At 42.9% G+C, this 27,126-nt stretch overlaps 1 protein-coding gene across 2 annotated transcripts in view; it reads right to left on the reverse strand.

Annotated features, from left to right (window-relative positions):
• Positions 1-6,421: 6,421 nt before the first annotated feature.
• Positions 6,422-27,126, reverse strand: part of prpsap1 (phosphoribosyl pyrophosphate synthetase-associated protein 1) — a 45,590-nt gene continuing 24,885 nt past the window's right edge. The window contains exons 6-11 of one of the 2 annotated variants that reach the window (XM_078537111.1): positions 25,050-25,105; positions 18,278-18,423; positions 16,915-16,959; positions 13,839-13,909; positions 8,182-8,328; positions 6,422-6,903 (exon numbers count right to left, since the gene is read on the reverse strand). In XM_078537111.1, the coding sequence (XP_078393237.1) occupies positions 6,745-6,903; positions 8,182-8,328; positions 13,839-13,909; positions 16,915-16,959; positions 18,278-18,423; positions 25,050-25,105 (624 nt within the window). In that variant the 3' untranslated portion in view covers positions 6,422-6,744. The remainder of the gene's footprint in view (positions 6,904-8,181; positions 8,329-13,838; positions 13,910-16,914; positions 16,960-18,277; positions 18,424-25,049; positions 25,106-27,126) is intronic. The other variant, XM_078537112.1, reaches the window with a different exon arrangement.

Here is a 27,126-nt window from a genome sequence, read left to right on the forward strand (position 1 = left end):
AAGTTAGCTCCATGCGCTCCTCACAAAATAGTCTGTAATAGTCAGCAGCTTACTGAATTAGCCTACACATGGAATAGAAAATTGAGAGAAATTCTAGCATTCTGCTCAGATGATTGGATGAGGCAAGGATCAATGAAACTCAATCTGCCACACATATTCAGCACAATGCTTGCCAGAGGCAAGGAGCACAGATTTATCTTCACTCAAGAGAATACAAATATCACTGAAAGAAGACATGTCAAAGCTTCGATGGAACGACGCCTAACCTCCTGCCCCTTGCATATTTCCGATATGTAGATAATCCAGTTGCTATATTTGAATCTGCATTTCCTTACTGTTAGGACCTAGAGATAGTTAGGAACTAGAGATAGTTAGTTAGGAACTAGAGATAGTTACTGTTAGGAACTAGAGATAATTTTAAGTAAGTTATATGCACATACGTGTGTTAGGAATAAGGTTTATCTTTAAGTTAATATGTGTTTCTCTTTTGGTGTGTTAAGAAAGGGAGAACTTGAGGTTTAGTTTCACTTTAGAAGATGCCTGCATTTTAATTAGGTTTATGACTCTTGAAGGGGAGTTAAAACAAAAACTGTGCTGTTGCTTAGGAACAGGGGTCCAGAGAAAGAGGCCCCACACAGATACAAAGAAACCAAAAGCAGTTTGAGTTCAGTTGGTCAGTGAGCTCTAAGGTTGAAAGGAGTTGCCAGCAGAAGCAGCATAAAGTTTGAAACAGGAGCTAGGAGAAGCTGGACAGGAGGGAGCAGTAGGAAGCAACTTTCTTCAAAGAATAGAAGAAGGGGGTTCCCAAGAAGACCTTCTGGTCAAGGGAAGAACAGGAGTCTGGGAATGGTCCTGTTAAATGAAGTTAAGAGAGGGGAGGAAGGCTCCAAGCTTAAAGGGAGAAAGCTGCAGGATGCAGACTTAAAGCAAAATAGGCTTGTGAGAAGCCAGAAGATTTAAGGAGACAGCCAAAGGGCTGTAACTCTTTACTATGGGCATGTGAAGCAGTGGTGTTCTGTTGGCAGGGCTGAGCATTTAAGAGTGAGCGTGTGGAAGGCAAAGCTTGAATGCACGTGGCAATCCAGGGAAGAGGAACATCGGAAGGACGGTTCGAAACCCTGGTGGTGGACCCTTGTGAAAGGTATCTGAGAAAAAGCGTCGTTTGGGAGAAGATTCCAAAGCGAGTTCTTCGAGGGTGGAGATTGGAAACTCTTATGTGAAAGACGGAGTTCAGTGAGACTGGTTTGCTCACGGTGTGACAAGCGTCTGGGGGGAGTTGATGAGGGATCCATAGCATTTGTTTGGAGTGGCATCTGTCACTTGGTTTCAGAGTGTGGTGTGTCTGACCACAGGTCATCTATTGGTTTATATGGACTGTGTACTTACTGTGAACATTAGCCTGTAAGATTGTTTTTGTAACGTGCATTATCCTTACAAATCTGAATATATCTGTAAAAATATAGGTGTGGATGAAGGAGTATTGTAATATAGTTCATCTTTTCTTGCTTAATAAATGTTTTAGTCTTTTGTTAAAGGTTCATCAGCTGACTCCTGTGCTTCTGTTCACACTCCATTCTCAACGTTTCTAAACAAAAAATAAAAGTTAGGATCCATAAAGCTGGAGTCCACCCTGGGATCTGGCTTGTCCAGTAGTAATGTCAGCTAGGATCATAACATTACACACCTTAATGGGCTCCATCCTGCGCTCAAATTCACCTTTGAAATGGAGCAGTCAAATGATCTTCCTTTCTTGACGTGCTGTTTGAGAAATCTGCCAGTTGGTTCTCAACTCCTATCAACAAACCTACCTTCACAGGTCAATATACACTCTGGAATTCCTACAGCTCCACACATTATAAGATTGGCCTTATTGGCCATCTCAGATAGGGCCCGTGCCATTTGCTCACTGTGCAAGCTTGAAGCTGAAATAGGGGCATCAAAGACATCCTGTGGGATAATGGCTACCCTGATCAGATCATTTCACACAAACTCATGATCGGGCCTAAGGCCGTCACTTTCTGTCCTGAAAAGTGCCCAGTCTACCTCCGATTACCCTGGAAGGGTAAAGTCTCTCAAAAATTTGAGCAATAGGTGAAGCTAATCATTTCACACTGCTACTATGCAGTAGCAACATTAACAGGATATTAACGTCAAGCCAAGATGTTCTGCTGATCATACAAATGAGTAATGTGGTATATGAATTTCAGTACTGGTGTGATGCTAGGTATATAAGCCATACATCCCAATGACTGGTGGATCGTATCAAGCAGCATTTCCCTTTGGCTGTTTACAACAGACAAGGTACTGACCGTACCCATCAGCCCGTGCTTGCAAAACTCAAAACAGTGTCCAACATTAGATGTGATTCCCTGATTGGACATTTGCTAAACAATCCTGAGTGCGCTAAGAATTACACTGACAACCAATTTAACATTATCAGTCAGGCTCGTGGTGTGGCTCACTTACATGTGCCAGAAGCTACATATATTATGACAGAGTCCTGCTCTTTGCAGACACAAAAAAACGTACACACATTGTTTCAACTGAATAAAACAGGTGACCGGCATTCTCTGGTTCATTGCCCAGAGCATTGCCTTGACCAATTACAGTCAACCTGCCTGGTTTGAATTTAAATAAAACTTGGCAGTTAACTGTCAGTCATCAGTTAACTGGTGCATTCTACACAGCTGTGCCTCTACCAACCAGAGTCCACTTGCCAACCAATCAGCACTCTCTTCTCATTTAAGTGTAAATTGTTGTTCCCTTTACATTTGGTATTCTTGCGAATGTCCTGATGAGTGCAAGGTGAAAAGCTTTGACATGTCTCTTTTTCAGCAATACTCATACCAAAAGACAAATAGTTTTACACAATCAAATTCACAAAATAGTGCCAGGCTGCTTTGGTTTTTGCTGCTTTGCTGAATTACAGTAGATTGTTCACATTGCAGTAAATTACAGTCCTGGTATGGTCACAAAACCTGGCACATCTAAATGTTACATTTAATTATGTCTACAGGTTGGTCAGACAGCAAATGTTCAAGAGGATCTTACTGTACAAGAACTGAAAGCTATAATATGTTAATAAGTAAATACAGTGACAGTGCATTGTACAGTGAACTAGTCAATTTTATTGCCTCAAAGCACTGCTACACCACTCTCCATCCTCAGTGAAAGTGACTCAATTAAATTGCCAATACCTGAACAGATACAAATGTGAGGTGTGTGAGCCAAGAAACTACTAGCATATTCCTTGCAAATGACAGTTACTGAACAAAAATACATGCTCCTGAAACAATGTGTATTTAGTATCACAAGCAACCGAACTGCCAGTGAACTGATGAGCAATTACTGGAAGATGCCTGGGTCAGAGAAGGGTTTTCCCAAAGGTCTTTTCTCAACATACAACATAATATTCATTGCACTTCAGTGTGATGCAATGCGTGTGAGATGCATTACACATATGAGAAAGGTTTAAGACACCACATATTAGCACATTCTTCTTCTCTTCTCCTCCACCTCAAAGACACAAGATTGTGATAGGCTTCTGGGGTACAAAGCCCTCTCATTCAAACACCAACTCTCATTCTCTCCTAGTTTTAGGTTAATCTTTTCAGAGTTTGGAAGCATCACAACCCACAGTCTAGCAGAGAAACATTTGTCAGTGTGACCCACTATTTATTGAGGTGTTTGACAGCCAAGCCATTCACCAGCAGCTTCTTAAAGAGGTGAATCCCGTGAAGATGCAGGCACCAAGGCAGTCTGATGTGCTCTTCCCCTATCTCTGGAGTTAAATAGTCAACTGTAAAGGAAGAAATACCACAAATATGGCAACGGGCCACTGTGGGAAGGCTAAAGTCCATTAGAAAGGACTCAAGTTCAGAACTACACACAATTGTGCACTAGAAATAACAGAACAGGAGTTGAAATCCTCTTAGAGATGTCCCTGCTGTTAGTGCTCAATAATTCACAGCAGAACTTATTACTTCAAATTCAGAAGCTTCCACACCAGTAATACATTCACCGATCAATAAATGCCAAATGTTCACACACCTGACCGTTGCTAAAATAACAGGCTTCAGGCAACATCTAAGTCAGTGTTTTGGGCTGCTAACAAACTCAGAGTGCATATTACTCACGCACACGGCAAGGATAGGGAGTGAGTAACAAAACAATTCGACACCCAGTGTAATAAAGCCAGCCCAATAGTGCCAGCAAGTTGGGTCCCAAAGGAACCAGATATCAAGGTGGATTTGCCAAGAGCCCAGTGCCAGTGGCTTGGACGATGTCATGACCAGGGATCATCCACCCCAGTACAGCCAGGGATCTAATTTATTCAAGCAATCGTAATCCTGGCTGAACTCAGAGCCATCAGGACAGCACTTGGGGCAAGACAATCTGCTCAGTCCTATCCTCAAGAATCTTGAAAGGGGTGCATTTAAGATTAACGCTTAATTACTTGGGTCAATCCTAGGCTAGCTGTAAGAAAAAAATGGAGGGTTGTTTATCAATTGTTTGAAATAATTCTAGATTTCTGATTTAATTGAGAATATAGTTTAGATGTATACCTAGACCATGGGAGGACATGGACTGCTACCACTCTATGGAACATGCTCAGTAGATACTAAATTTACATCACTATGTCAGCAGATTGCTATTAACAAGGTATGTATAACTCAATAAAGGGGAGTTCTAACCTGCAAATACTAAAAAGGATATCCCACCACAGCAGTCAAAACAGCACTTTGCTCTTCCATTATTATTTAATGGGTTGTGGGCGTCACTGACAAGGCCAGTAGTTGTTTCCCATCCCTAATTGCCCTTGACATGCTGGGCCATTTCAGAGGGAAGTTAAGAGTCAACCACATTGCTGCAGTCACATGTAGGCCAGACCGGGTAAGGAGGGCAGGTTTCCTTCCCTAAAGGACATGAGTGAACCAGATGGGGTTTTATAACAATGAATGCTAGTTTCATGTCACCTTTACTGGGTCTAGCTTTCAATTCAAGATTTTTATTGAGTTTTTTAAATTCTGCAAGCTGCCATTGCAGGATTTGAACCCGTCTTTACCTGGTTCTCTGGATTACTAGTTCAGCGACATCACCACTACGCCACCATCTTACCTTGCTGCAGATAACAGATTGTTTCAGGTGTCTTTTTTTCCCCATTCACACCTTCCAACCTGCCTGGTGGTGCTCCAACCTGTGCCACGAAGCCCCCTCAACACATCCCCAATGCTGCGGAGCCCTCTTGCGCCTCACCCCACGGTGTGGAGCCCCTTTGAACCCTCCCACAGCACAGAGTTCCAGCACTTCCTCCTACAAACTAAAGTCGTTTGAAACTTGAGTTTGGCATCACTGCTTCCAGAGTTACCGTTACTTCTCTGATCTCCACTTCAACTTTGCCCTGCACTCAGGCAGGACTAGTGTTTGTTAAAAAACAAGAATTCCAGGTTCTCCCATGCTTAAACTATGCTCAACAGTGTCAGTAAGTGGAAGATGTGGATGAAAAGTAACAGTTAATGGAAATTCAAATTAGTCCAAGGCTTTTGCAGGCTGCAGAACAATTGAGAGAAAAAGTGTGCAGGAACAGGAAGAGGTCATTCAGCCCCTTGAGAATGCTTAGATATTTAATTAGAACATGGCTAATCTGTATCTTAACCCCACTGACCTGCCTTTGATGCATATCCCTTTATACTTACCCAACAAAAATCTTAAAGCTTCAATTGACTCTCAACACTGACAGTTTTAAGGCATATAACAAAACAGGAATTTAGCTAGATTGGGAAATTATTTCGACAATTAAGTCTAGTATGAAAATTCAACGCCTCACTCTAGCAGATTAAAGATAGATGACCCCTGGAACACGTGTCTAAAAAAGGTGAGTTTACACTGTGCAAGTGAACCACTTAAAATGTGAAAACATCAGTTAATTAGATTTACCTACTGCTGAAATTCCTAAGACTAACAAGTAACTATTCCAAAATAAATCCCTTCAATTAAATTTTGTGCATTGTAGCAAGGCTTCATCTGCGCATCTGGACAAGGGGAGGGGGGATTTCCTGAACTTTTCACTCTCTGAATCCCAAAGAGCAGTTCGGTAAAATACTTGGTGACCAAGAAGAAAACCACAGGTAGGAGACCAGTAAGTACCAATACCAAACAGCTGACAGGTCAACCAGGTTCCCTTTACTTTAGATCATTGTGCATTCTGGTTTGTACAGAACCAATCATGACGATAGACAATTCTTAGGTAATAGTTTAGTTATCAACACGATAACCAATCCTTCACCACCCTGCATCCCAGATGATGCCATCATGAAGTTTAAACCAGAATAATTAAAAAAAACCTTTAAACATAGAGTCAGCAGATTTTCCACCAACATTTCTGTCATGATTTGTCCAAGCAATCAATCTGTACAGGAAGTGTGTGTTACCAAACCGTATGGAGTTTATTCATATACAGCTTTAAAACAGCCATAAGCAGTGATTTTCAACAGACTGTACAGTCTTTATTTACAGAATAAAATGACAATGCAATAACTATTTAAAATGTTGATTTGAAAGCAGGGCATCCCTTGTCACACAATGATTTTTTTTAGCAGTGACAGACAGTAAATACCCAGCCACCTTAGGCACAGACAGACTGTGCTCTCAACAATTACAGCTGTGCAAGGCACTACTATAATGCACTTGCATTACCAGTCTGGTTACACACTTTACAGCTTCAGAGAGGAGTCTCGGAAGAGGCTAGTCATCGACTGTGATGTTGCGGAACAGGTAGGACATGGATTCACCATTGTGGATGCGGCGGATGGCTTCAGACAGTATCATACTGACATCCACAGTTTTGATCTTGGGGCATTGTAGTTTTTGCACCTCGTGAGGAATGGTGTTTGTTACAACCACCTTCAGGAGAAAGAAGAGTTCAATCATATTTATACTTGAGAAATTTGAGTAAACTCAAAGCAAGAAATCAAAGCAGAAAATGCTAGGAACCGATGCGGGAGTTGGAGAGGGGGGGCGGTGAGAGTGGTGTTGGGGCAGGGAGCAGCCCATGCAGGTCAGTGTACAGACAGATGTGGGAGTTGGAGGGGGGGGCGGTGAGGGTGGTGTTGGGGCAGGGAGCAGCCCATGCAGGTCAGTGTACAGACAGATGTGGGAGTTGGAGGGGGGTGCGGTGAGAGTGGTGTTGGGGCAGGGAGCAGCCCATGCAGGTCAGTGTACAGACAGATGTGGGAGTTGGAGGGGCAGTGAGAGTGGTGTTGGGGCAGGGAGCAGCCCATGCAGGTCAGTGTACAGACAGATGTGGGAGTTGGAGGGGCAGTGAGAGTGGTGTTGGGGCAGGGAGCAGCCCATGCAGGTCAGTGTACAGACAGATGTGGGAGTTGGAGGGGCAGTGAGAGTGGTGTTGGGGCAGGGAGCAGCCCATGCAGGTCAGTGTACAGACAGATGTGGGAGTTGGAGGGGCGGTGAGGGTGGTGTTGGGGCAGGGAGCAGCCCATGCAGGTCAGTGTACAGACAGATGTGGGAGTTGGAGGGGGGGGTGGTGAGAGTGGTGTTGGGGCAGGGAGCAGCCCATGCAGGTCAGTGTACAGACAGATGTGCATTTTGAGCTGGGACTTTCAGAACTGAAAAATTAAAGATGAATAAATATTTAAATACAATTCGAAAAAATGGGCAGTGGCGTAAGGGAAAAAACAAATTAGCCAGCACCAAGAACTCTCCAGGAAATTACTGTCTGGTGATGTAAAAGAGCATTTCACTTGCACTAGAGGCAAGCATTAAGAGGTTAAAGAAATAAAAAAACACGTGCAGCAGGATGCTTAACCTTACAATTAAAATTAAACAAAATGTAAAGTAATGATATCTCTTTGACCAAGTTCTTGCTCCCTCCTCAAAACTACTTTAGTTCAGTGCCTAGTTTTGTTCAGTTACACTTCTGGGAGGTGTCTTGAACATTTCTACATTAAAGAAAGACAGAGATCTATTTGCTCAAGCTGCTAGCCAACTTCACCTTCACTCTACAGAGTCACACACACCACCCAATACTAGTTCACATCTACAGTGATGCACCTAGTATAACACCATAGATTATAAAGACAGAACTTTCCAACTACTCACTCAGCACCTAAAATAAAAACACTTTCCTTCAGTCAGATATAACAGAGATAATAAAGTTAATACCTCATTAATAGCTGACTCCTCGATCAAACAGGGGGCATCGGCAGACAGAAGACCATGAGTAGCCATGACGTATATTTTATATGCACCTCGCTCCTTCAAAATGTCAGCGGCTGCTACAAAACCATCAACATCATCAATAATGTCATCCTGTTGGGAAGGGGTGAGGGTAGAAAGGAAATGAAGAGAAACAACTGGAATTAGCACAGCTTCAGTAAACAGCTTATCCTAGCTGCTTCATGCCACTTGCCAGAGATATATTACCACAGCCTCACTTTACAGAAAAATGGATTATTTAGTCCCCAACCAACACCACTCAAATCAGTTTAATTGGCCATTTATTACATTACAGTTTAAGGAATCTTGCCGTGCACAAATTGGCTGTCATGTTTTTCTATCTTCCACATCTGTAAAACACTTTGGGTTGCAAAAGGTGCAATATAAATGCAACTTTCTTCTTTCCCTGAAATCAATCCTGTCTTGAAGATTAATTGCAGCTGTTCATGTGTATTCTGTTAAAATCATATCTCTTTAAACTACACTTTTCTTTTTAAAATACAGAAGAACATTGCAGTATTTGGACATTTGGAGGCTGCGAGAGTTTTTTTTTTTAAGAGGGTTAACTGTCAACAAGCAGATCTCTACCAGGAAATCACCAGAGCTGGATGGTACTTGAGAAAGAGTTGTTCGTTTGTTTGGAATTGCAAAGCACTTTAATTAATGAAAAGCTGGAAGACAAAAAGGCAATCACATGGCAGAGGCAAACCTTAAGTTTGAACCTGTGGTTTTGCTTTCAGTCTTGTTGGGGAAAGGCTGACAACAGGAGGTTACCCTGAACAGCTCTCCCTCTGCTTTTGATTTCGACCTGTAGCCAGATAATCCTCATCTGAGTGCAGTTTGTCTGCATACTTTTGGACTTGATAGCTGAGACAGGAAGAATTGGTCCAGCTAAACTCTCCTCCACACTGAAGCAGCATTGGTGAACTTCCTGGCATCTACTGGGCCCAGCATCACTTCTTCACCCGAGGGGACTTCAGATCGACAGCATTAAACATCCATGTGCTTTAATTTTTCTTTCTAAGGGTTTTTTCCCAACTGCCCAACTCTGCAGAGACCGTATGTTGTTTGTTTGTGTGTGTGTTTATGTGTGTGCGCGCACGCACGCACTGGGGAAGTTTAAAAGGGTTAGTTAGTTAACCTTCCAGATTACAATTGTGTGTCAACCAGTTCTTGAAACTTGTTTAAAAGGAGTTTTGTTTTATAATAAATTAATTGTCGAGCTTTTTGAAAGAAGCCTGGACAGAGTCTCATTTCTTCTGGGAATTGGTAAACAATCGGCTATTTCAGTGGGAAAATTAAACATTTAAAGTAACGATATAGCTTGCGGAGTAGTGAACCTCGATAATTCACACACTCCTCCCATTCCGGTCGGAACAATTCAGTGAAATTCCCAGGGGTTAACTCAGCCCCATGTACAGCGGGAGCACCATTCACAACAAATCAACGTCAACTGATTGAAAAGTAAAACACATCAAAAATTATTCAGAATTCTTTGCAATTTGAAAAGAACGGCAGACAGCGATCTAGCAAGACAAACCACAGCTCATCAACAGGAGGAGTGCCAGCCAAAACTGAAGTACCAATCTGGTGAAGTTACAACACAGGCAAACAGAAGCAGCATGCATTCCCTCTACCACACCATTCACTCCCTCCACCATCAGTGCACAGGAGCAGCAGTGTGTACCAGCTACAGAATGCAATGCAGCAAATCCCCAAGGCTCCTTTGACAGCATCTTCCAAACCCATGACCTCCACCACCACCTAGAAGGACAAGGGCAGCAGATAGATGGGAACACCACCCTGGAAGTTCCCTTCCAAGCCACACGCCATCCTGACTTGGAAATATTCTGCTGAAGAGTCATACGGACTCAAAATGTTAACCCAAGTTCCTCTCCGCAGATTGCTGCCAGACCTGCTGAGTTTTTCCAGGTATTTTTATTTTTGTTTTGGAAATATATTCGTTCCTTCACTGTTGCTGGGCCAAAATCCTGGAACTACCCTACCCTAACAGCACTGTGGGTGTACCTACACCCCCACATGGACTGCAGTGGTTCAAGAAGGCAGCTCACCACCACCTTCCTCATCAGAAATGGACAATAAACCTTGCCAGCAACACCCACATCCCATGAAAAAATAAAATAAAATTTGTCCAGGTGCTGTTGAGAATCTCATATCTCAATGTAGTGAGTTGTTCTGCTGTGTTTCATTGATGAGCAGAAACAAGCATCTTAGATTCCTGGCATCAGTACTGAGGCAAGAGTAAGCTATTTGGTGGGATGGGCTCCACTTGAACCGAGTGACTGGACTAGGGCCAGTGGCATGGCCAACTGTATAAGCAGGGCTGTGGACAGATTAACAGGAAGGGGAAGCGAGTGGGTGTTGGGGGGCGGGGTTCAGGTGAAGGGAGATTTAGAAATCCAAAGGGAAAGGTCAAGGCATCGGATGAGTATAGCAACGTGGCTAAAGACAAGCAGGGACAGAGAGTTTAACAAAAAATGTACATCAATGAATAAGGTCATTGCAGGGAATAGAAGTGAAAAAAATGAAATTATAAGCTTATTATCTGAATGCACAAAATTATTTAGATCTAATCGTCATTACGGAGACAAGGTGATCAAGGTTAGGAAATAAATATTCTAGGATACACAATATTTCAGAAAGACAGAGAGAATGGCAAAGGGCAGGGGGTGGTCCAGATGATAAAGGATGACAAAAGGACTTTAGAGAGAAAGGATCTGGCCTCAGAAGATCATGAAGTTGATTCAGTATGGATGGAAATTAGGATTAGCAAGAGTCAAAAAACACTGTGGGAGTAGTTTATAGGCCCTTAACAGTGGTTATATTGTTGGACAGAGCAGTAAACAAGAAATCATTGGCGTTTGTAACAAAGGCAATGTAATAATTATGCGGGACTTTAATCTTCATATAGAATAGGAGAATCAAATTGCCAAGAGTGGTTTAGAAGATGAGTTTGTGGAAGGTTTTTATGACAGTCTCTTGGAGCAATATGTTGTGGAACCGACTAGGGACGAAGCTACCTTAAATCTAGTATCGTGTAATGAAGCAGGGTTCATTAGTAATGTCATAGTAAAAGATTCACTGGGAAATAATGATCATAATACCATTGAATTCCAGGTTAAATTTGAAAGTGACATACTCCAATCACAAACAAGAACATTAACCTTCAAGACAATGATATAGATATGAGGGGAGAACTGGCCAAGGTTAAATGGATAAAGGACTAAAAGGTATGGCAGCCAATGAACAGTGGGAAACAAGAAACAATTCAAAATGTCCAACAAAAATACATTCCATGGAAAAACAAAACTCAGGAAGAAAGATCCATTCAGGGAGTTAGGGATAGTATTAGACCAAAAGAAGAGCCTTATAATGTTGCAAAAAAAAACAGGAACAAGTCTGAGGATTGGGAGTGGTTTTAGAAACCAGCAAAGGGTCACCAAGAAGAAGAAAGAATCTGAGAGTAAGCTAGCTAGTAATGGAAAAGCAGATTGAAGGAGCTTTTATAAGTACATGAAAAGGAAGAGAGTAGCTGAAGTTAATGTTGGTCCGTTAGAATCAGAGACAGGAGAGACATCATGGGGAATAAAGGAATGGCAGAGGCATTGAACAAATATTTTGTATCTTTCTTCACAGTAGAAGACACAAGTTTCATTCCAGAAATAGACTGTAAACTAGGGGCTTAAAAGAGTGAAGAAATTAGGGAAATTAACATCAACAGAAAAAATGTATGGAGACACTTAAGGGACTAAAATGTGACAAATCCCAGGGCCTGATGACCTACACTCTAGGGCTCTAAAGGAGATAACTGCAAAGATAGTGGATGCACTGGCTGTGATTTTCCAGAATTCATTGGATTCGGGAACTGTCCCATCAGATTGGAAGAAGGCAAATGTTACTCCGCTTTTCAAGAAAGGAGGGAGTGAGGCCAGTTAGCCTAACATCAGTTATTGGGAAAATGCTGGAATCTATTATTAAGGAAGTGTTAACAATATGCTTAGAAAAGCATAGTATGGTTAGAACAAGTCAACATGGTTTTACTAAAGGGAAATCCAATTTGACAAATTTATTGGAGTTTTTAAAGGATGTAACTAGTAAGGTAGGTAAAGGGGAACCAGTAGATTAGGACACCTGGATTTCCAAAAGACTTTCAAAAAGGTGCCACACAAAAGCTTAATAGGGCAATATAAGTGCACATGGAATTGGAGGTAATATATTAGCATGGATAGAGGATTGGTTAACAGATAGGAAGCAGAAAGTGGATATAAACGTGGCTTTTTCAAGCTGACAGGTAGTGAATAGTGGAGTGCCACAAGTATCAGTGCTGGGGCCTCAGCTATTTACAATCTATATTAATGACTTAGATGAAGAGACAGAGAGTAATGTATCTAAGTTTGCTTCATGATACCAAGCTGGGTGGAAAGGTAAGCTGTGGGGAGGACACAGAGAGGCAGCAAAGAGATATAAACAGGTTAAGTTGAGTGAACAACAAGATGGCAGATGGAGTGTAATGTGGGGGAGTGGAAGGTTATTCACTTTGGTTGAAAGAAGAGCTGAATATTTTTTTTAAAAGGTGAGAAATTTCTAAGCGTTGATGTTCAAAGAGACTTGGGTTAGCTCATACAAGGAATGCAAAAAGTTAACATACGGGTACAGCAAGTAATTAGAAAGGTAAATGGCATGTTGGCCTTTATTGCAAGGGGATTGGAATACAGGATTTTTTTTTTATTATTCACTTACGGGATGTGGGCTTCGGAGGCTGGGCCAGCATTTATTGCCCATCCCTAATTGCCCTTGAGAAGGTGATGGTGAACTGCCTTCTTGAACCACTGCAGTCCATGTGGTGCTCTTAGGGAGGGAGTTCCAGGATTTTGACCCAAAGGAATAAAGAAGTCTTGCTCGAGATGTACAGGGTTTTGGTGAGACCACATCTGGAGTAGTGTGTGCAGTTTTGGTCTCCACATTTAAGAAAAGATATACTTCCATTGGAGCAGTGAAGGTTCACTGGATCGGTCCCTGGGATGAGGGGGTTGTCCTATGATGAGAGGCTGAGCAAATTGGGTCTATTTTCTCTGGAGTTTAGAAGAATGAGGTGATCTCATTGATAGGGTGGATGCTGGGAGATTGTTCCTGCTGGTCGGCGAATCTAAAACACAGGGGCCCAGTCTTAGGATAAGGGGCTGATCATTTAGGGCTGAGGGGGGGAGAAATTACTTAACTCAAAGGGTTGTGAATCTTTGGAATTCTGTATCCCAGAGGGTTGTGGATGCTCCAATGTTGAATATATTTAAGGCTGGGATAGACAGAATGTTGGTCTCCCAGGGAATCAAAGGATATGGGGAGGGGACAGGGAAGTGGAGTTGAAGCCCAAGATCAGCATTGATCGTCTTGAATGGCAGAGCAGGCTTGACGGGCCATATGATCGACTCCTGCTCGTATTTCTTGTGTAAATACAGCCTAATAGGGAAATCGCATCACCCTGTTTCACACACTAATCAGAGAATAACACTACCCACCAATCGATCACAGCCTGCATTAAAATACCAGTGAGAAACAAGAAACTTGTACAATTTCATTCTTACCACAATGATGGCTATTCTCCCACCAACATCTCCAACTACAGTGATGGGTGGCTTCTCTTTTGGCATCATCACTGCACAATGGAAAGAGACAGGTTATTTATATCAGGCCAAAAATGTTCCCTTCTAACCCCCTCTCTGGGAGTGGAACAAAAGGCACATTCCATACAGGCAACATTTTACAGACACCGTTTTATTATTTCTCTTAGAAGACTATGCGCAATGTGGTTTATAGAAGAGGCTGTGAAATACAGTGGAACTGGAGAGGGAAGGGGTTTGGGTTATAGTTTGTCCAGTAGTAAAGGGGCTGGGTGCTTCAATTGTACCTTAACCCTAACCATATTCAGGGTCCAGTTTTCAATTCTCTTAAGAATCTTGAATATTTAATAACTCTCAAGATCCGCTTTCTCTACTAGAAACAATTCCAAGCTCTTCAGCCTCTCCTTGCAGTTCAGATGTCATGAGCTAGGTCTACGCACTGCCTCTAATGCCTCCACATCTTTGTTACACTGCAGTCAGGAGAACTGGAGGGCTGGGCAGATCAAGACTTTGCACAGAATCATCACTTTGAGATTTGTGTCTTATCTTTCTGGTGCTACATATTGCATCTGCTCAGTTTTTTTTTTGCTGCATACAACATTGCTGTGGTAAAATGTTCAATTTCATAAAGGAAGAAAATACACAGAGGCAGAGCTGTAAACTGAGTAGAGACACAGAAGGGGCATCTCATGAGTGGTCAGGCCCAAACTTCCGAACTTTGTTCCTGCTGATAAGCAAAGCAGGGTCAACATGCCCAGGATGGAAAGGAAATCTACACACTATTGGAAAAGGTGTAAGGTCTGAGCAGCAGTGCGGGATCCAGAGTGTGTCACAATGAGCTCCCTGTTGCAGAATGTGCATTTTATTCAGCTCCTGTATCATGAGAGACCAAATCACAGCATGCATTAAAAAATGGCAGGTTGAAGGTTCCTTTAATTCAACACCACCCAATGCACTAAGAATGAGAATCAAGAGAAGCTGGAAGGCTTTTTCAAACACTAATAACTGAAGGTTTTGGTTGTTCCTGGTTACTCTCCAGCCACCTCATTCATCGTTTATCTGGTATAAATGCAAAAAAAAAAACCAGTTCCAATTTCCCAAAAGCTCTCACCACCTAACAAAAGCCAAACACACAACACCCAACAATCACTCAGAGACTGCTCCAGTGTTTGCTGTGTGTAGTGTACGCAATGGTCAAGCTTCATTACTACAAACCCAAGCACAATCGGTGGATCAAAAATCATCAACGTTTCACCAGAACATGCCAGGTTTGTATGAATGAGTTTTGAAACTGTGCAGCACTGGAAAGGTTTGATGGACATGGGGTCCCTGTGCTACTCCCCATCCTTTTCCAAAGCTGAAACCCTGTGTCGTGCATTTCTCAAGACACTTGCATAAATTTTCCTTCTCCTCGGGCACCACTGGTGAAATATCACAGATCACAGCTGTGGAAGCAGAATGGTCCAGTCCTGCACAGTGTTTGAAACATGCAATACATGGCTAATCGCAGCACCAGGCAAGCAGAACAAAATGTGTGTAAAAGACCACAGGTCAGAGTAAACTCTCAGCCATTAGTGCAGAGGTTTTCAAATGATCCTATTTCAGGCACACCTCTAAACATTAGCACACACCTGGGCACCCCCATCCTAACTGTTAGCAACTCTCAGCACCCCAAAGGAAACAGACCTGTTATTGCATCACCAGGAACATCAACCCATTGAGTCAAAAAGCAAATACAAAATCTGAGATCCCCTTTGTGCCCCTGGTATTAGAAAATCAAAGTATTACAGAGTCCCCACTCTGCAGTCTCAGATATGCTACTATGGAGCTAATAGACTTACTGTCAGGTATAACAAACTGTTCTAGTTAAGGGGTCAGTATTGCCAGGGATTTCAACCTATATACCAACGCAAAGGTTACAAATTCCAAGAAGCTTTGAAAATTTACCACCAAAAGCCCTTGGCTGCAATAGACCCCATCCCAGGGAAACAACACCCCTTGAGTAGGTAAGGTTGTTCAAAGGCAAAAGAACATTTAAGCAGCTAAAGATGGGATAAGCAGCTAAAGATGGGATCGGAGGTCTTGTGGCGCAGTGGTAGCGCCCCTACCTCTGGGCCAAAAGCTCCAGGTTCAAGTCCCACTTCAGGAATTGATGGCCACGTTCATAACGTTGGCAAACAGGTTGATTATCAGCCTGTAAATCCTTCCAACATGCCTGATGGCAGGCAGTAAGAGCGGGAGAGTTTCCTGGTCAGCCATTCTGCAGAAAGCAACGGCAAACTACTGAAGTACTTTGCCAAGCAACAATCATGGACCAATCCAACGGAAATCCATGGCCTCCAATGTCCTCTTAGGGCATTGTGCCTGGAGGAGGAGGAAAGATGGGATTGAAAAGCGTGCTGGAGTACTGCAGCAACAATGAGTGAGAATTAAGCCACTTTACAAAATACAAAGGTCTCAAATAATATCAGAAAATACTGAAAATGCACTTGGGGCTCATCAGCATCCAAAAAGTCAGCCCACATCCAGATTGAAAACTTGAAGGGTTTTAAGGACAAGAGGCTCCTCTACTAGTTCCCCACCTACTTACAAAGCACAAATCTCATGCCCAGTTGCTTTTATGTGTTTTATTTGTTTGCCTTGGGCAGTACTGATACCAGTCTGACACCAATGACCCTTTACTGATATGCTCAGAAATACTGTGCATTTCCAACATTCTCAAATTTTGATTTTTTTCTATTTGCATTTTTAAAGTCTCTATAAATATGCCAATACTGCTGTAAGGATACACTTGTTTTTTTTTTGAAAAGAGAATTCCCTATTTGATTAACAGGACACTTGACACTATGGTCCTTCCGTACATTTAGAAAAAGTGTGTGAAATTCTGCTTCACTCGTTATTCAGTCTGACTCTCAAGGCCCCTCCGTGGTTATTTGCCAATTCATACATGCAGATAATAAGCTGCAAATCACAATCAGCCCTGCATATCCCAGAACCAGGCCTCTCCACAAAGTTAAACGGAAGAATTATACTCTCGTACTTGGAAGCTCAATGCCAGGAAACGGAACTTGCAGCCTATGTACAGCTAAAAGCACAAACGCACAAAGGCAGAACATAAATTAATAAAACAAAACAAAGTTACAGTACAACATAATCTGAAGGACTAAAAGCAATGGTGTCAAACAGACAGAGGTTTTCTGTCCACCAGCTGATGAGAGTGCCATGGAATTCCACTCGCATCGAACACACTTTGTAATTTCAAACCACCAAACTGAGATTAAAACTCAGCAGGTTTGCGTGCGTCAGCTGCAGGAGATGCAATTTTCACTTCAATTTCCTGGAATGTAAACCATGGCTATGGTGAAAGCGAAGTCAGCTGCAGTCGCTGTCAGCTGCCAACCTCCTCATATCACAAACAAACCAGCTCCAGCAGAACTATTATCAAATAGAGTCACCAAGTGCATGGGCATCTCCAATGGCTTAACTGATTAAGAGTCCAGGAAGACTCTAGCTTTCATTCCTTGGATGTGGTGATATGACAAAGCATAGCAACTAAAGCAAGACAGCTCGATTCAGAAAACATGGAACCCCAGCCTGGGAGGGTGAAAGAAGATGTGGGGCTGCAAACACATGCAAGGCAGAGGGTAGGGAGAGAGAGAGCAGGAGCCAGGGGGCAAGCAGCAGGGGTGGGGGGGGGGGAGAAGTGGGAGAGGGTAGCAGGGCAGGGGGCAGCTGAGCAAGGTGGGGGATGGGTGCGAACTTAGAACGGGCGGACACAAGGGAGGGGGGGAAGTGAACAGGAGCGCACACAGAGAGTCTGTGGGTTTGAGTGAGTGAACAAGTGTGTGTAAGAGAGAAAGAATGTGTAACTGTGTAAAAAGTGTGATTTTATGCTTGCTTTCATGCACAATCAATAAACGGTACAGAACAACAGCACGAGAGTTTGGGCTTCAGGAAAGGGAAGGGTTGAAACCTATCTGGACAAAAAGGGTTGGGATCAAAAAGGAGAGAAACTGTGTAAGGACCATATTTGGGAACAGCTGATGGGCCATAAAGATAAACTGGGTGGAACTAGTTTTTGTAGCAGCAGTAAAACAAATCTGAGCAATAGGTGTTAGCCAGCGCTGTACCTCCTGGTCATAAAGCAGCAGCTATTTGTAAGTTTAGTTTTCAAAAGAAAAACCAACATTCTAACTGTGCCAAGTTTCCACGTATCAATTACCAAAGTTAATAAACACTGCAACTCAAATACAAGGTGCAGGAGTTACCAATGCCACCCACAGCTCGGACACAGTTACCAGGAAAGATGTCAGGTTTAGTCTTTATACTTAGTATGTCTGAAGCTATAGGAGTATCTGAAAGAACCACAATCCTGAGTAATTGCAGCCCAGTATATTTCTTACATGGTAACTCCAGGCCAGAATGTATTGTTGTGTTCTTCACAGCTGGTGGCGAGTGACGACCATCCACCATATCGTATTCTGCATACTGGGCCTCTCCATGTATTACTGCCAGTCCCAGCCGTAATCGCTCCGCGTAAGACTGCGCTCTGAAAGAGAGGGGTGTCAAACAGACGGCAGCATATCAACGTATTCTTTACTTTCACAACATGTATCTGGCTTGAAGCGCACGCCTACTGATTCTGAAACTGAAAAGCATTCTGAACTGGCACAGAGAGCTGTGCTGAGAAATGAGTAAGCAATTATGTTAAAATTAATGTGGCATACTTTGTGTAATAAACTCCTGACTACTCACCAACAGATCACAAAGCCATTGGCTGAGAGTGGTGTGTGAAACATCAGCAGCATCCATGGTGCAGCCATGCTAATGCCTCTAACCCCTGAGCACCAGCCTGTGAAATGCAATGTGAATCCTACATAATTAGCAATGCCAGGATTTAACAGAAGCCCTTATTTATTTTCTTTCAAACTTAGTATTTTTACTTATTCCAACTGTGCTCCTCGGTTATTTTTAAATCAGGCTGTCAAGGTGGTCAAGTCAGTTATTTTCAGAAGGATTACTGCCTTTACTTTCACTACAACCATTTAGTTTTGATACAAACTCATTTACTTGGCATTTGCTGGAAGTGGCCATTTCTGAATCTGAGCTGACAAAACCAACTGGTCAAAACGGGACTCTGTGGAGTCAGAGGACCAGTAGCAGAATGGATGCCAATTGGTAACAAAATAGACGAGAGTAAGGCTTAAAGATAGTTACTCAGACAGGCAAATAGTGGGAGGTGGAGTGTTCCACAGGGTTTAATGCTGGGACAACTGCACTTCACCATTTACAGAAAAAAATTGAGCTCATGAATCGGAACTCCAATTTCAAATCTTGCGGCACCACCAAATTTAGGGAAGGACTGCGACAAAATACAGGGAAACAAATAAACTTGCAGAATGGGTGCATACTTGTCAAATTAACTTTAGTATTGTTACAAATACGAAGTTTAAGATGAGTGTGTTTTGGGGCTGTCTCTAAGGTAAAATGGAATGGGGTGGGGGGGAAGCATGTGTCCTGCTCTGAATTCAGCCCAACAATAAGTCTGGATGGCTTTGTTGCTGTGGGGACAAGAGGGGTCCAAGCCAAGAGATTTGCTAAGAAGGTGCAAGATGTTAACACATTGCTGTGGGCAATGGCAGAGGAGCTGTGCTGACAGAGTAAATTGTTAGTCTCTAAGTCTGATAGGGAGGTGCTAGGAATGTCAGGTTTCATAAATGGTTATACAGTTCCCAGTAGGCCTCGGAGATGCACTGGCCCTGGAATGGCCTCACATGCACAGGTCGTTCTTTATTATGACCTTCAGGTTCTCCAGATGCTGACTGCAGAATGGCCGCACATGCGCAGTTGGTTGGGTTTCTCAGTGTTAGGCTGGTAGATGGCCCTGCGCACATGCGCAGATTGTTATTTTTTGGGTTTTTTATTTAAAGCTAGCCTTGCACCTGCGCAGAAGGGAAAGACCACCCCAAAAGTGAAGCAGTGCGAAAATGGGGGGGGGGGTCAGGTGATCCGGAAGAGAACACCATTCTGCAGAAGGTGCCAGAAGAAGCTGCACATGAGTGGGCGCTGCAGGAAGCAGGTCCCAAAGAAAAGAAGAAAGTTCTAAAACCAGGGAGTGGGACAGGAAAAGGTCCCATGACGACAATTAAGTAAAGGGCGAGGGCAGGAATCTGGAACAGCCCCTGTTCAGTGAAGTTAAAGTAAGGAGGAGAGGAAAAGGTTCCAAACTACAGAGAGAAAGCTGCGCGAGCAGAATTAAGGCAAAGTGGGCTTGCGAGAAGCCAGAAGATTACAGGAGACAGCCAAAGTTGGTGACTCCTTACTAGCAGCCCGTGAAGCAGTGATGTCTGTGGCATGGCTGAGTATCTGAGAGAGGGCGTGGAAAACAAAGCTTGAATGCATATGGTGATCCGGGCAGAGGAACATTAGTAGAGATCAAAACCTTGGAGGTAGATCCTGGTTGCAGACGTCCAAGTGAAAGCCTCACTTGGGAGAAAATTCCAAAGTGATTTGGAGTGGAGATTGCAAACCCTTGTGTGAAAGACGGAGTTCAGTGAGGCCGGTTGGCTCACAGTGTGACAAGCATCTGGGGGGAGGCGGAGTTGATGAGAGATCCACAGAAGTTGCTTTGGTGACATCAGTCACTTGGTTTCACAATGTGGTGTGTCCAACCACAGTTTGCCTACTAGTACGTGGCCTGTGTACTTACTGTGAACACTTGAGTAGAAGATAGATTTTAGAACTTGTGTTATCCTTATGAATCTATGTATATCTGTAAAGGTTTGGTTGTGGGTGACGGAGTAGTGTAATATAGTTCTTTCTTCTTGCTTAATAAATGTTTCATTCTTCTGTTAAAAGCACGCCAGCAGACGCCTGTGAATGTGTTCTGTGACCACTTTCCATGTTTCTAAACAGAAAATAGAAGTTAGGATCTATCAAGCCAGGTTCCATTCTGGGATCCGACTTGTCCAGTAGTAACATCAACTGGGATCGTAACACCAGCTGTATAAATACTGTGGCTATAAGAGCAGGTCAGAAACTGGGAATTCTGTGGCGAGTATCTTACCTCCTGACTCCCCAAAGCCTGTCCATCATCTTCAAGGCATGTCAGGAATGATGGAATACTCTCTATTTGCCTGGATGAATGCAGCTCCATAAACACTCAAGAAGAAGCTCAACACCATCCAGGACAAAGTAGCCTGCTAGATTGACACTCCATCTACCACCTTAAACATTCACTCCCTTCACCGCCAGTGCACAATTGGGACAGTGTGTTCCATTTACAAGATGCACTGCAGCAACTCGCTAAGGGTCCTCTGGACAGCACCTTCCAAACCCATGACCTCCACCACCTAGAAGGACAAGGGCAGCTGATGAATGGGAACACCACCACCTGCAAGTTCCCCTCCAAGCCACTCACCATCCTGTCTTGGAAATATATCGCCGTTACTTCACTGTCGCTGGGTCAAAATCCTGGAATTCCCTCCCTAACAGCACTGTGGGTGTGCCTGCACCACATGGACTGCAGCAGTTCAAGAAGGTGGCTCACCATCATCTACTCAAGGGCAATCAGGAATGGACAATAAATGCTGGCCTTATGATTGCTGCCCATATACCATGAATGAATTAAAAATACTACCCTCATTGGGTTTTTTGTGAATGTAACAAGGAGGGTCAATCAAGTTAGTCAGACATGACCTTCCCTTAACAAATTCATGCTGAATGTCCTGGATTAATCAGTGTCTTTCTAAATGGCGATTTATACTGTCTCAATTTTTCCCAATAATTTGCACAGGTTAGCCTGACAGGCCTATAATTACTTGCACTATCCTTTCCTCTCTTTTTAAATAATTATATCATGTTAATGGTCCTCCAGCATCACAACTGTGGCCAGAGAGGATTGGAAAATGATGCAAAATTCTAGATATGAACATGCCTAGTCCATTTTTAGTCTGGATTACTTCAGTATCTGAGGAGTTCCAAATGGTGCTGAACGTGGTGCAATCATCAGCAAACATCCCCACTTCTGAGCTTAAAATGGAGAAAAGGTCACTGACGAAGCAGCTGAAAATGGTTGAACTGAGGACTTTACCCTGAGGAATTGCTGCAATGTCCTGGGACTGAGTTGATTGACCTCCAACAACCCCCACCCACCTTCCTTTGTACTAGGGGTGACTCCAATAAGGAGTTACCCCCTGCCCACTCCCCCACCAACTGCACCCTCAACTCCCATTAAATTTAATTTTACTGGGGCTCCTTGATGCCACACTCGGTCAAATGCTGCCCTGATGTCGAAAACAGTCACTCTCATCTCACCTCAGGAATTCAGCTCTTTTCTCCATGTTTGGACCAAGGCTCAGGTCTGGAGTAGAGCGGCCCTAGCAGAACCCAAAGTAAGCCTCGCTGAGCAAGGCACTGCTGAATAAGTGCCGCTTGGTAGCACTGTCGACGACACCTTCCATGACTTTGCTGATGCCTGGAATAGTAATTGACAGAATGGGATTTGTCCTTTTTTTTGTGGACAGGACATAGCTGCTCAATTTTCCATTGTCGGGTAGGTGCTAACGTTGTGCTCCCAGCCACAGCTCTAACAAATCTGTTCCAGTACAGCTATAAGTATTCAGAACCTCAGCTGAGTTGTTATAAGGGCCCAGTATCCAGTGCATTTGGTTGTTTCTTGATATCACATGGAGTGAATCCAATTGGCTGAAGACTGGCACCTGTAAAGCTGGGGGCCTCAGGAGGAAACCCAAATAGATCATCCATTTGACACTTCTGGCTGAAGATGGATGAAAATGCTTTGATGTTGTCTACATGGATTTTAGCAAGGCTTTCAACAATGGTGAGATAAAAGCAAAATACTGCGGATGCTGGAAATACAAAACAAAAACAAAAATACCTGGAAAAACTCAGCAGGTCTGACAGCATCTGCGGAGAGGAACACAGTTAACGTTTCGAGTCCATATGACTCTTCAACATACCTACATGACTCTCCCTGTCTCACCCCCCCCCTTAAACCAGCTTATATTTCACCTCTTTTCTATTTTTCCTTAGTTCTGCTGAAGAGTCATACGGACTCGAAACGTTAACTGTGTTCCTCTCCGCAGATGCTGTCAGACCTGCTGAGTTTTTGCAGGTATTTTTGTTTTTGTTCTCAACAATGATGACTGGTCAGAAAAGTTAACGGTCATAGGGTCCAAGGCAAAGTGGCAAAACTGGATTCAAAATTAGCTCAGTGTGAGGAAGGAAAGGGAATGGGTTCACTGGTATTGTGTGACTGGCTGTTTCCAGTGCAATTCCAGAGCGGTCAGTACTTGGACCCTTGCTTTTCAGCATATATATGAATGATTTACACTTAAATGCAAGGGGTATGATTAAGAAGTTTAAAGATGGTACAAAAATTCGCTACATAGTTGAGAGCGAGGAAGGAGACTAGACTGCAGGAAGACATCAGTGGACTGGCCAAATGGGCAGAATTCAATTTGGAGAAATGAGAGGTGATGTATTTGATGAGGGCAAACAAGGCAAGGGAATGCACAATAAATGCTGGGATACTGAGAAGTGTAGAGGAAGGGGAATTTTTGGAGTGCATGGGTGTAAATCCTTGAGCATAGCAGTATAGGTAGATAAGGAATGTAGTTAAAAAGGTATATGAGATAATTTTCTTCATTGGCTAAATCAAATTCAAGAGCAGGGAAGTTATGCTGAAAGTGTATAAAACATTAGTTATGCCACAATTAGAGTTACTGTATATAGTTCCGGTCGCTGCAAATATAACTAAACGTGATTGTACTACAGAGGTTACAGAGAAGATTCACAAGGATGTTGCCAGGAATGGAGAATTTTAGCTATAAGGAATGACTTAATAGGCTGGGGTATTATCTTTGAAACAGAGGAGGCTGGAGTAGGGGGGAGATGAGGTCCCTAGATAGGATGGATAGGAAGGACCTATTTCTCTTGGCAGAGAGGTCAATAAACAGGCAACACAGATTTAAAGTAATTGGCAGAAGGATTGGAGGTGGGTGGGGGTCTGAGCAGGGTTGAATCGTTTTTTCACCCAGAAGGTGTTGGGGGCCTGGAACTCATTAGCCAAAACAGTGGTAGATGCAGAAACCCCCATCACATTTGAAATATATGTGGAAATGCTCTTGAAGCACTGTAAGCTATGGATCAAAAGCTGGAAAGTGGAGTTGGACTGGATGTCTCTCTCTCTCAGTTTGCACAGACACAACAGACCAAATGGCTGTCTTCTGTGCCATAGAGTTTCTATGTTTCTAGACTATTTTAAGCACTGCAGCCAGACAAGAGCAAAGGGTACAACTTTGTAACAGATTATAAAATTACATTCCAAAACTGTCATCAAGCACGCACACTCTCCAACACCAGACGTCGCACATTGAAGGCTTATCCATATGGGCTCACTCCACAGAATCCCCTTTAAACTTCCAGTTTGGATAAAGTTAGCTCCCAACACCATGTCTGAAAGACAATCGGTTCAAACTCCACCACACAAGTTGAGCATAACATTCACCTGAGTGCAGTACCGCTGGTGGGGAAGTTAAACTGGGACCTTATCTGCCTGTTACTTTGATTCACTGGAAAATATTATTTGAATGAAGAGCAGCAAGTTCTCCTGATGCTCCGGGCCCCCTGGGCAGATAGATTAACTGCTCATATATCTTCCTTATTGCTTATGGAATGGCTGTATGCAAACTACCCATCGTAAGGCATTGTACTTCAAAACAACGCCAACCTATGTTTATGTACTGCCTTAAACATAGTAAAATGTCCTAAGGTGCTTCATAGGAGTATTATCAACAAAATTTGACACTAAGCCATATAACCATATAGCAGGACAGATGACCAAAAGCTTGGTCAAAGAGGTAGATTTTAAGGAGCATCTTAAAGGAGGAGAGAGGGGTAGAGAGGCAGAGGCTCTGAAGAAGGGTCATACTGACTCGAAACGTCAACTCTGTTTCTCTCTTCACAGATGCTGTCAGACCAGCTGAGTTTTTCCAGCATTTTCTGTGATTAAGATCAAATATGTTCAAGAGGCCAGAATTAGAGGAGTGCATAGATCTCGGGGGGAGGGGGGGGCAGAGGCCTTTGCACACTTGCCATTCTCCCCTGAGTTTACAATCAAGTCCATTATGCAACAGAACAGATCATCCTTACCTCTTGGCTGCAGCTGGTGACTTTGCAACAATGATTGCATTTCTATAATCATGAATCTGTAAGAAAGAATATGCAGCTTTAAAACACTTGTGGAAATGGAACTTGCTTCAGTGTCACTCTTATAATTCACACAGTCTGGGCTATCTCCAAGCCAGGTGCAAGGCTGGGACAGAACTCCATGGAGTGTTTCATAAGTTTGCCAACAGGCTTGGGGAGAGGTCAGACATGGACTTTCAGAAAACACTCAAAACATGTCTGGTCAGCACAGAGAGCAGCAGGAGTCTGATTTTACTGCAAAGCAATTATATAGTTGAACAGGAGAGTCACTGAGTAGATAATGCTACGCCTACAGAAACCACTGATCAGGTCACAGATCAAAGATGTTCTGGAAAGGTTGCAGAAGGCATTCAAAATGATGAGAAACTTCAAATTTGAGAAAAGAAAAAGAATTCATAATAAAACAGAAGATTAAGCAGATAATTATGCTCAAAATTAAGACAGACTTTAATATAGAAATCAGGAAAAGCAATAGCTCTTGGTTGGTGTGTCAGTAACTATAGCACATAGCTCAAAATCATCAAAACCACACAAAAAAAAGGATTTATTTGTTACAAAGAGGATTGTCAAGACATGGAAAGTACCAACCAGAACCAGCAGTGGAAGCTTTTTGGGAACTGGATAAATATTTGAAAAAGAGCACATGATAAAGGGCAGAAAATGGGAATAAATGAAAAGCTCTCTTAGAGAGCGCTGATCCAGGCTCAGTGGCCTCCTCATGTGTTCCAAAAATTCTTCATTAACATCCAAATCCAGGATGGCACAAAAAAAATGTTATATTCTTAAATAGCCCAGGCCCACACAACATCACTAGAGAAAAAGTACTGAGCGAACTATTGGGATTAAAGGGTGACAAGTCCCCAGGACCTGATGACCTAAATCCCAGGGTCTTAAAGGAAGTGGCAGCAGAGGTAACAGATGCATTGGCTATAATATTCCAAAATTCCCTGGATTCTGGAAAGGTTCCAGTGGACTGGAAAAATGCTAATATTCAAAAAGGTGTGGGGGAGGCAGAAAGTAGGAAACTATAGACCAGTTAGTTTAACGTCTGTTGTTGGAATCCATTATTAAGGAAGTAGTAATGGGGATTTTGGAAAGTCAAAATGCAATCCATCAGAGTCAGCATGGTTTTATGAAGAGTAAACTGTGTTTGACTAATTTTCTAGAGTTCTTTGAAGATGTGACAAGCAAAGTGGATAATAGGGAACCTGTAGATGAAATATATCTGGACTTCCTGAAGGCCTTTGATAAGGTGCCACACAAAAGATTAATACACAAGATAAGATCACATGGAGTTAGGGGTAATATATTAGCTTGGATAGAGGATTGGCTAACCAACAGAAAGCAGAGAGTCGGGATAAATGGGTCTTTTTCTGGATGGCAAGCTGTAACTAGTGGGGTGCCACAGGGTTCGATCCTTGTGCCCCAACTATTTACAATCTATATTAATGACTTGGGTTCAGAGATAGAAGGTACTATAGCTAAATTTGCAGATGACACCAAAATAGGTGGGAAAGTAAGTTGCAATGAAGAAATAAGAAATTTACAAATGTATATGGACAGGTTAGGTGAATGGGCCAAATTTTGGCAGATGGGGTTTAACGTGGATAAGTGTGAGGTTATCTATTTTGATCGGAAGAATAAAAAGACTACATTATTTAAATGGAGAGAAACTTCAGAATGCTTCAGTGTAGAGGGATCTGGGTGTCCTCGTGTATGAATCGCTGAAAGCCAGTCTGCAGGTACAGCAGGTAATAAGGAAGGCAAATAGAATTTTAGCATTTAGTGCTAAAGGAATAGGGTATAAAAATAGGGAAGTGTTGTTGCAACTGTACAAGGCATTGGTGAGGCCGCACCTGGAGTACTGTGCATAGTTTTGGTCCCCTTACTTGAGGAAGGATGTAGTCGCACTGGAGACGGTTCAGAGGAGATTCACTAGATTGATTCCAGAGATGTGGGGCTTGTCTTATGAGGAGAGATTGAGCAGTTTAGGCCTATACTCGCTAGAGTTTAGAAGGAT

Source organism: Cetorhinus maximus, unplaced genomic scaffold (genome assembly GCF_964194155.1).
Source record: "Cetorhinus maximus unplaced genomic scaffold, sCetMax3.hap1.1 HAP1_SCAFFOLD_1914, whole genome shotgun sequence".
NCBI classification, from domain to species: domain Eukaryota; kingdom Metazoa; phylum Chordata; class Chondrichthyes; order Lamniformes; family Cetorhinidae; genus Cetorhinus; species Cetorhinus maximus.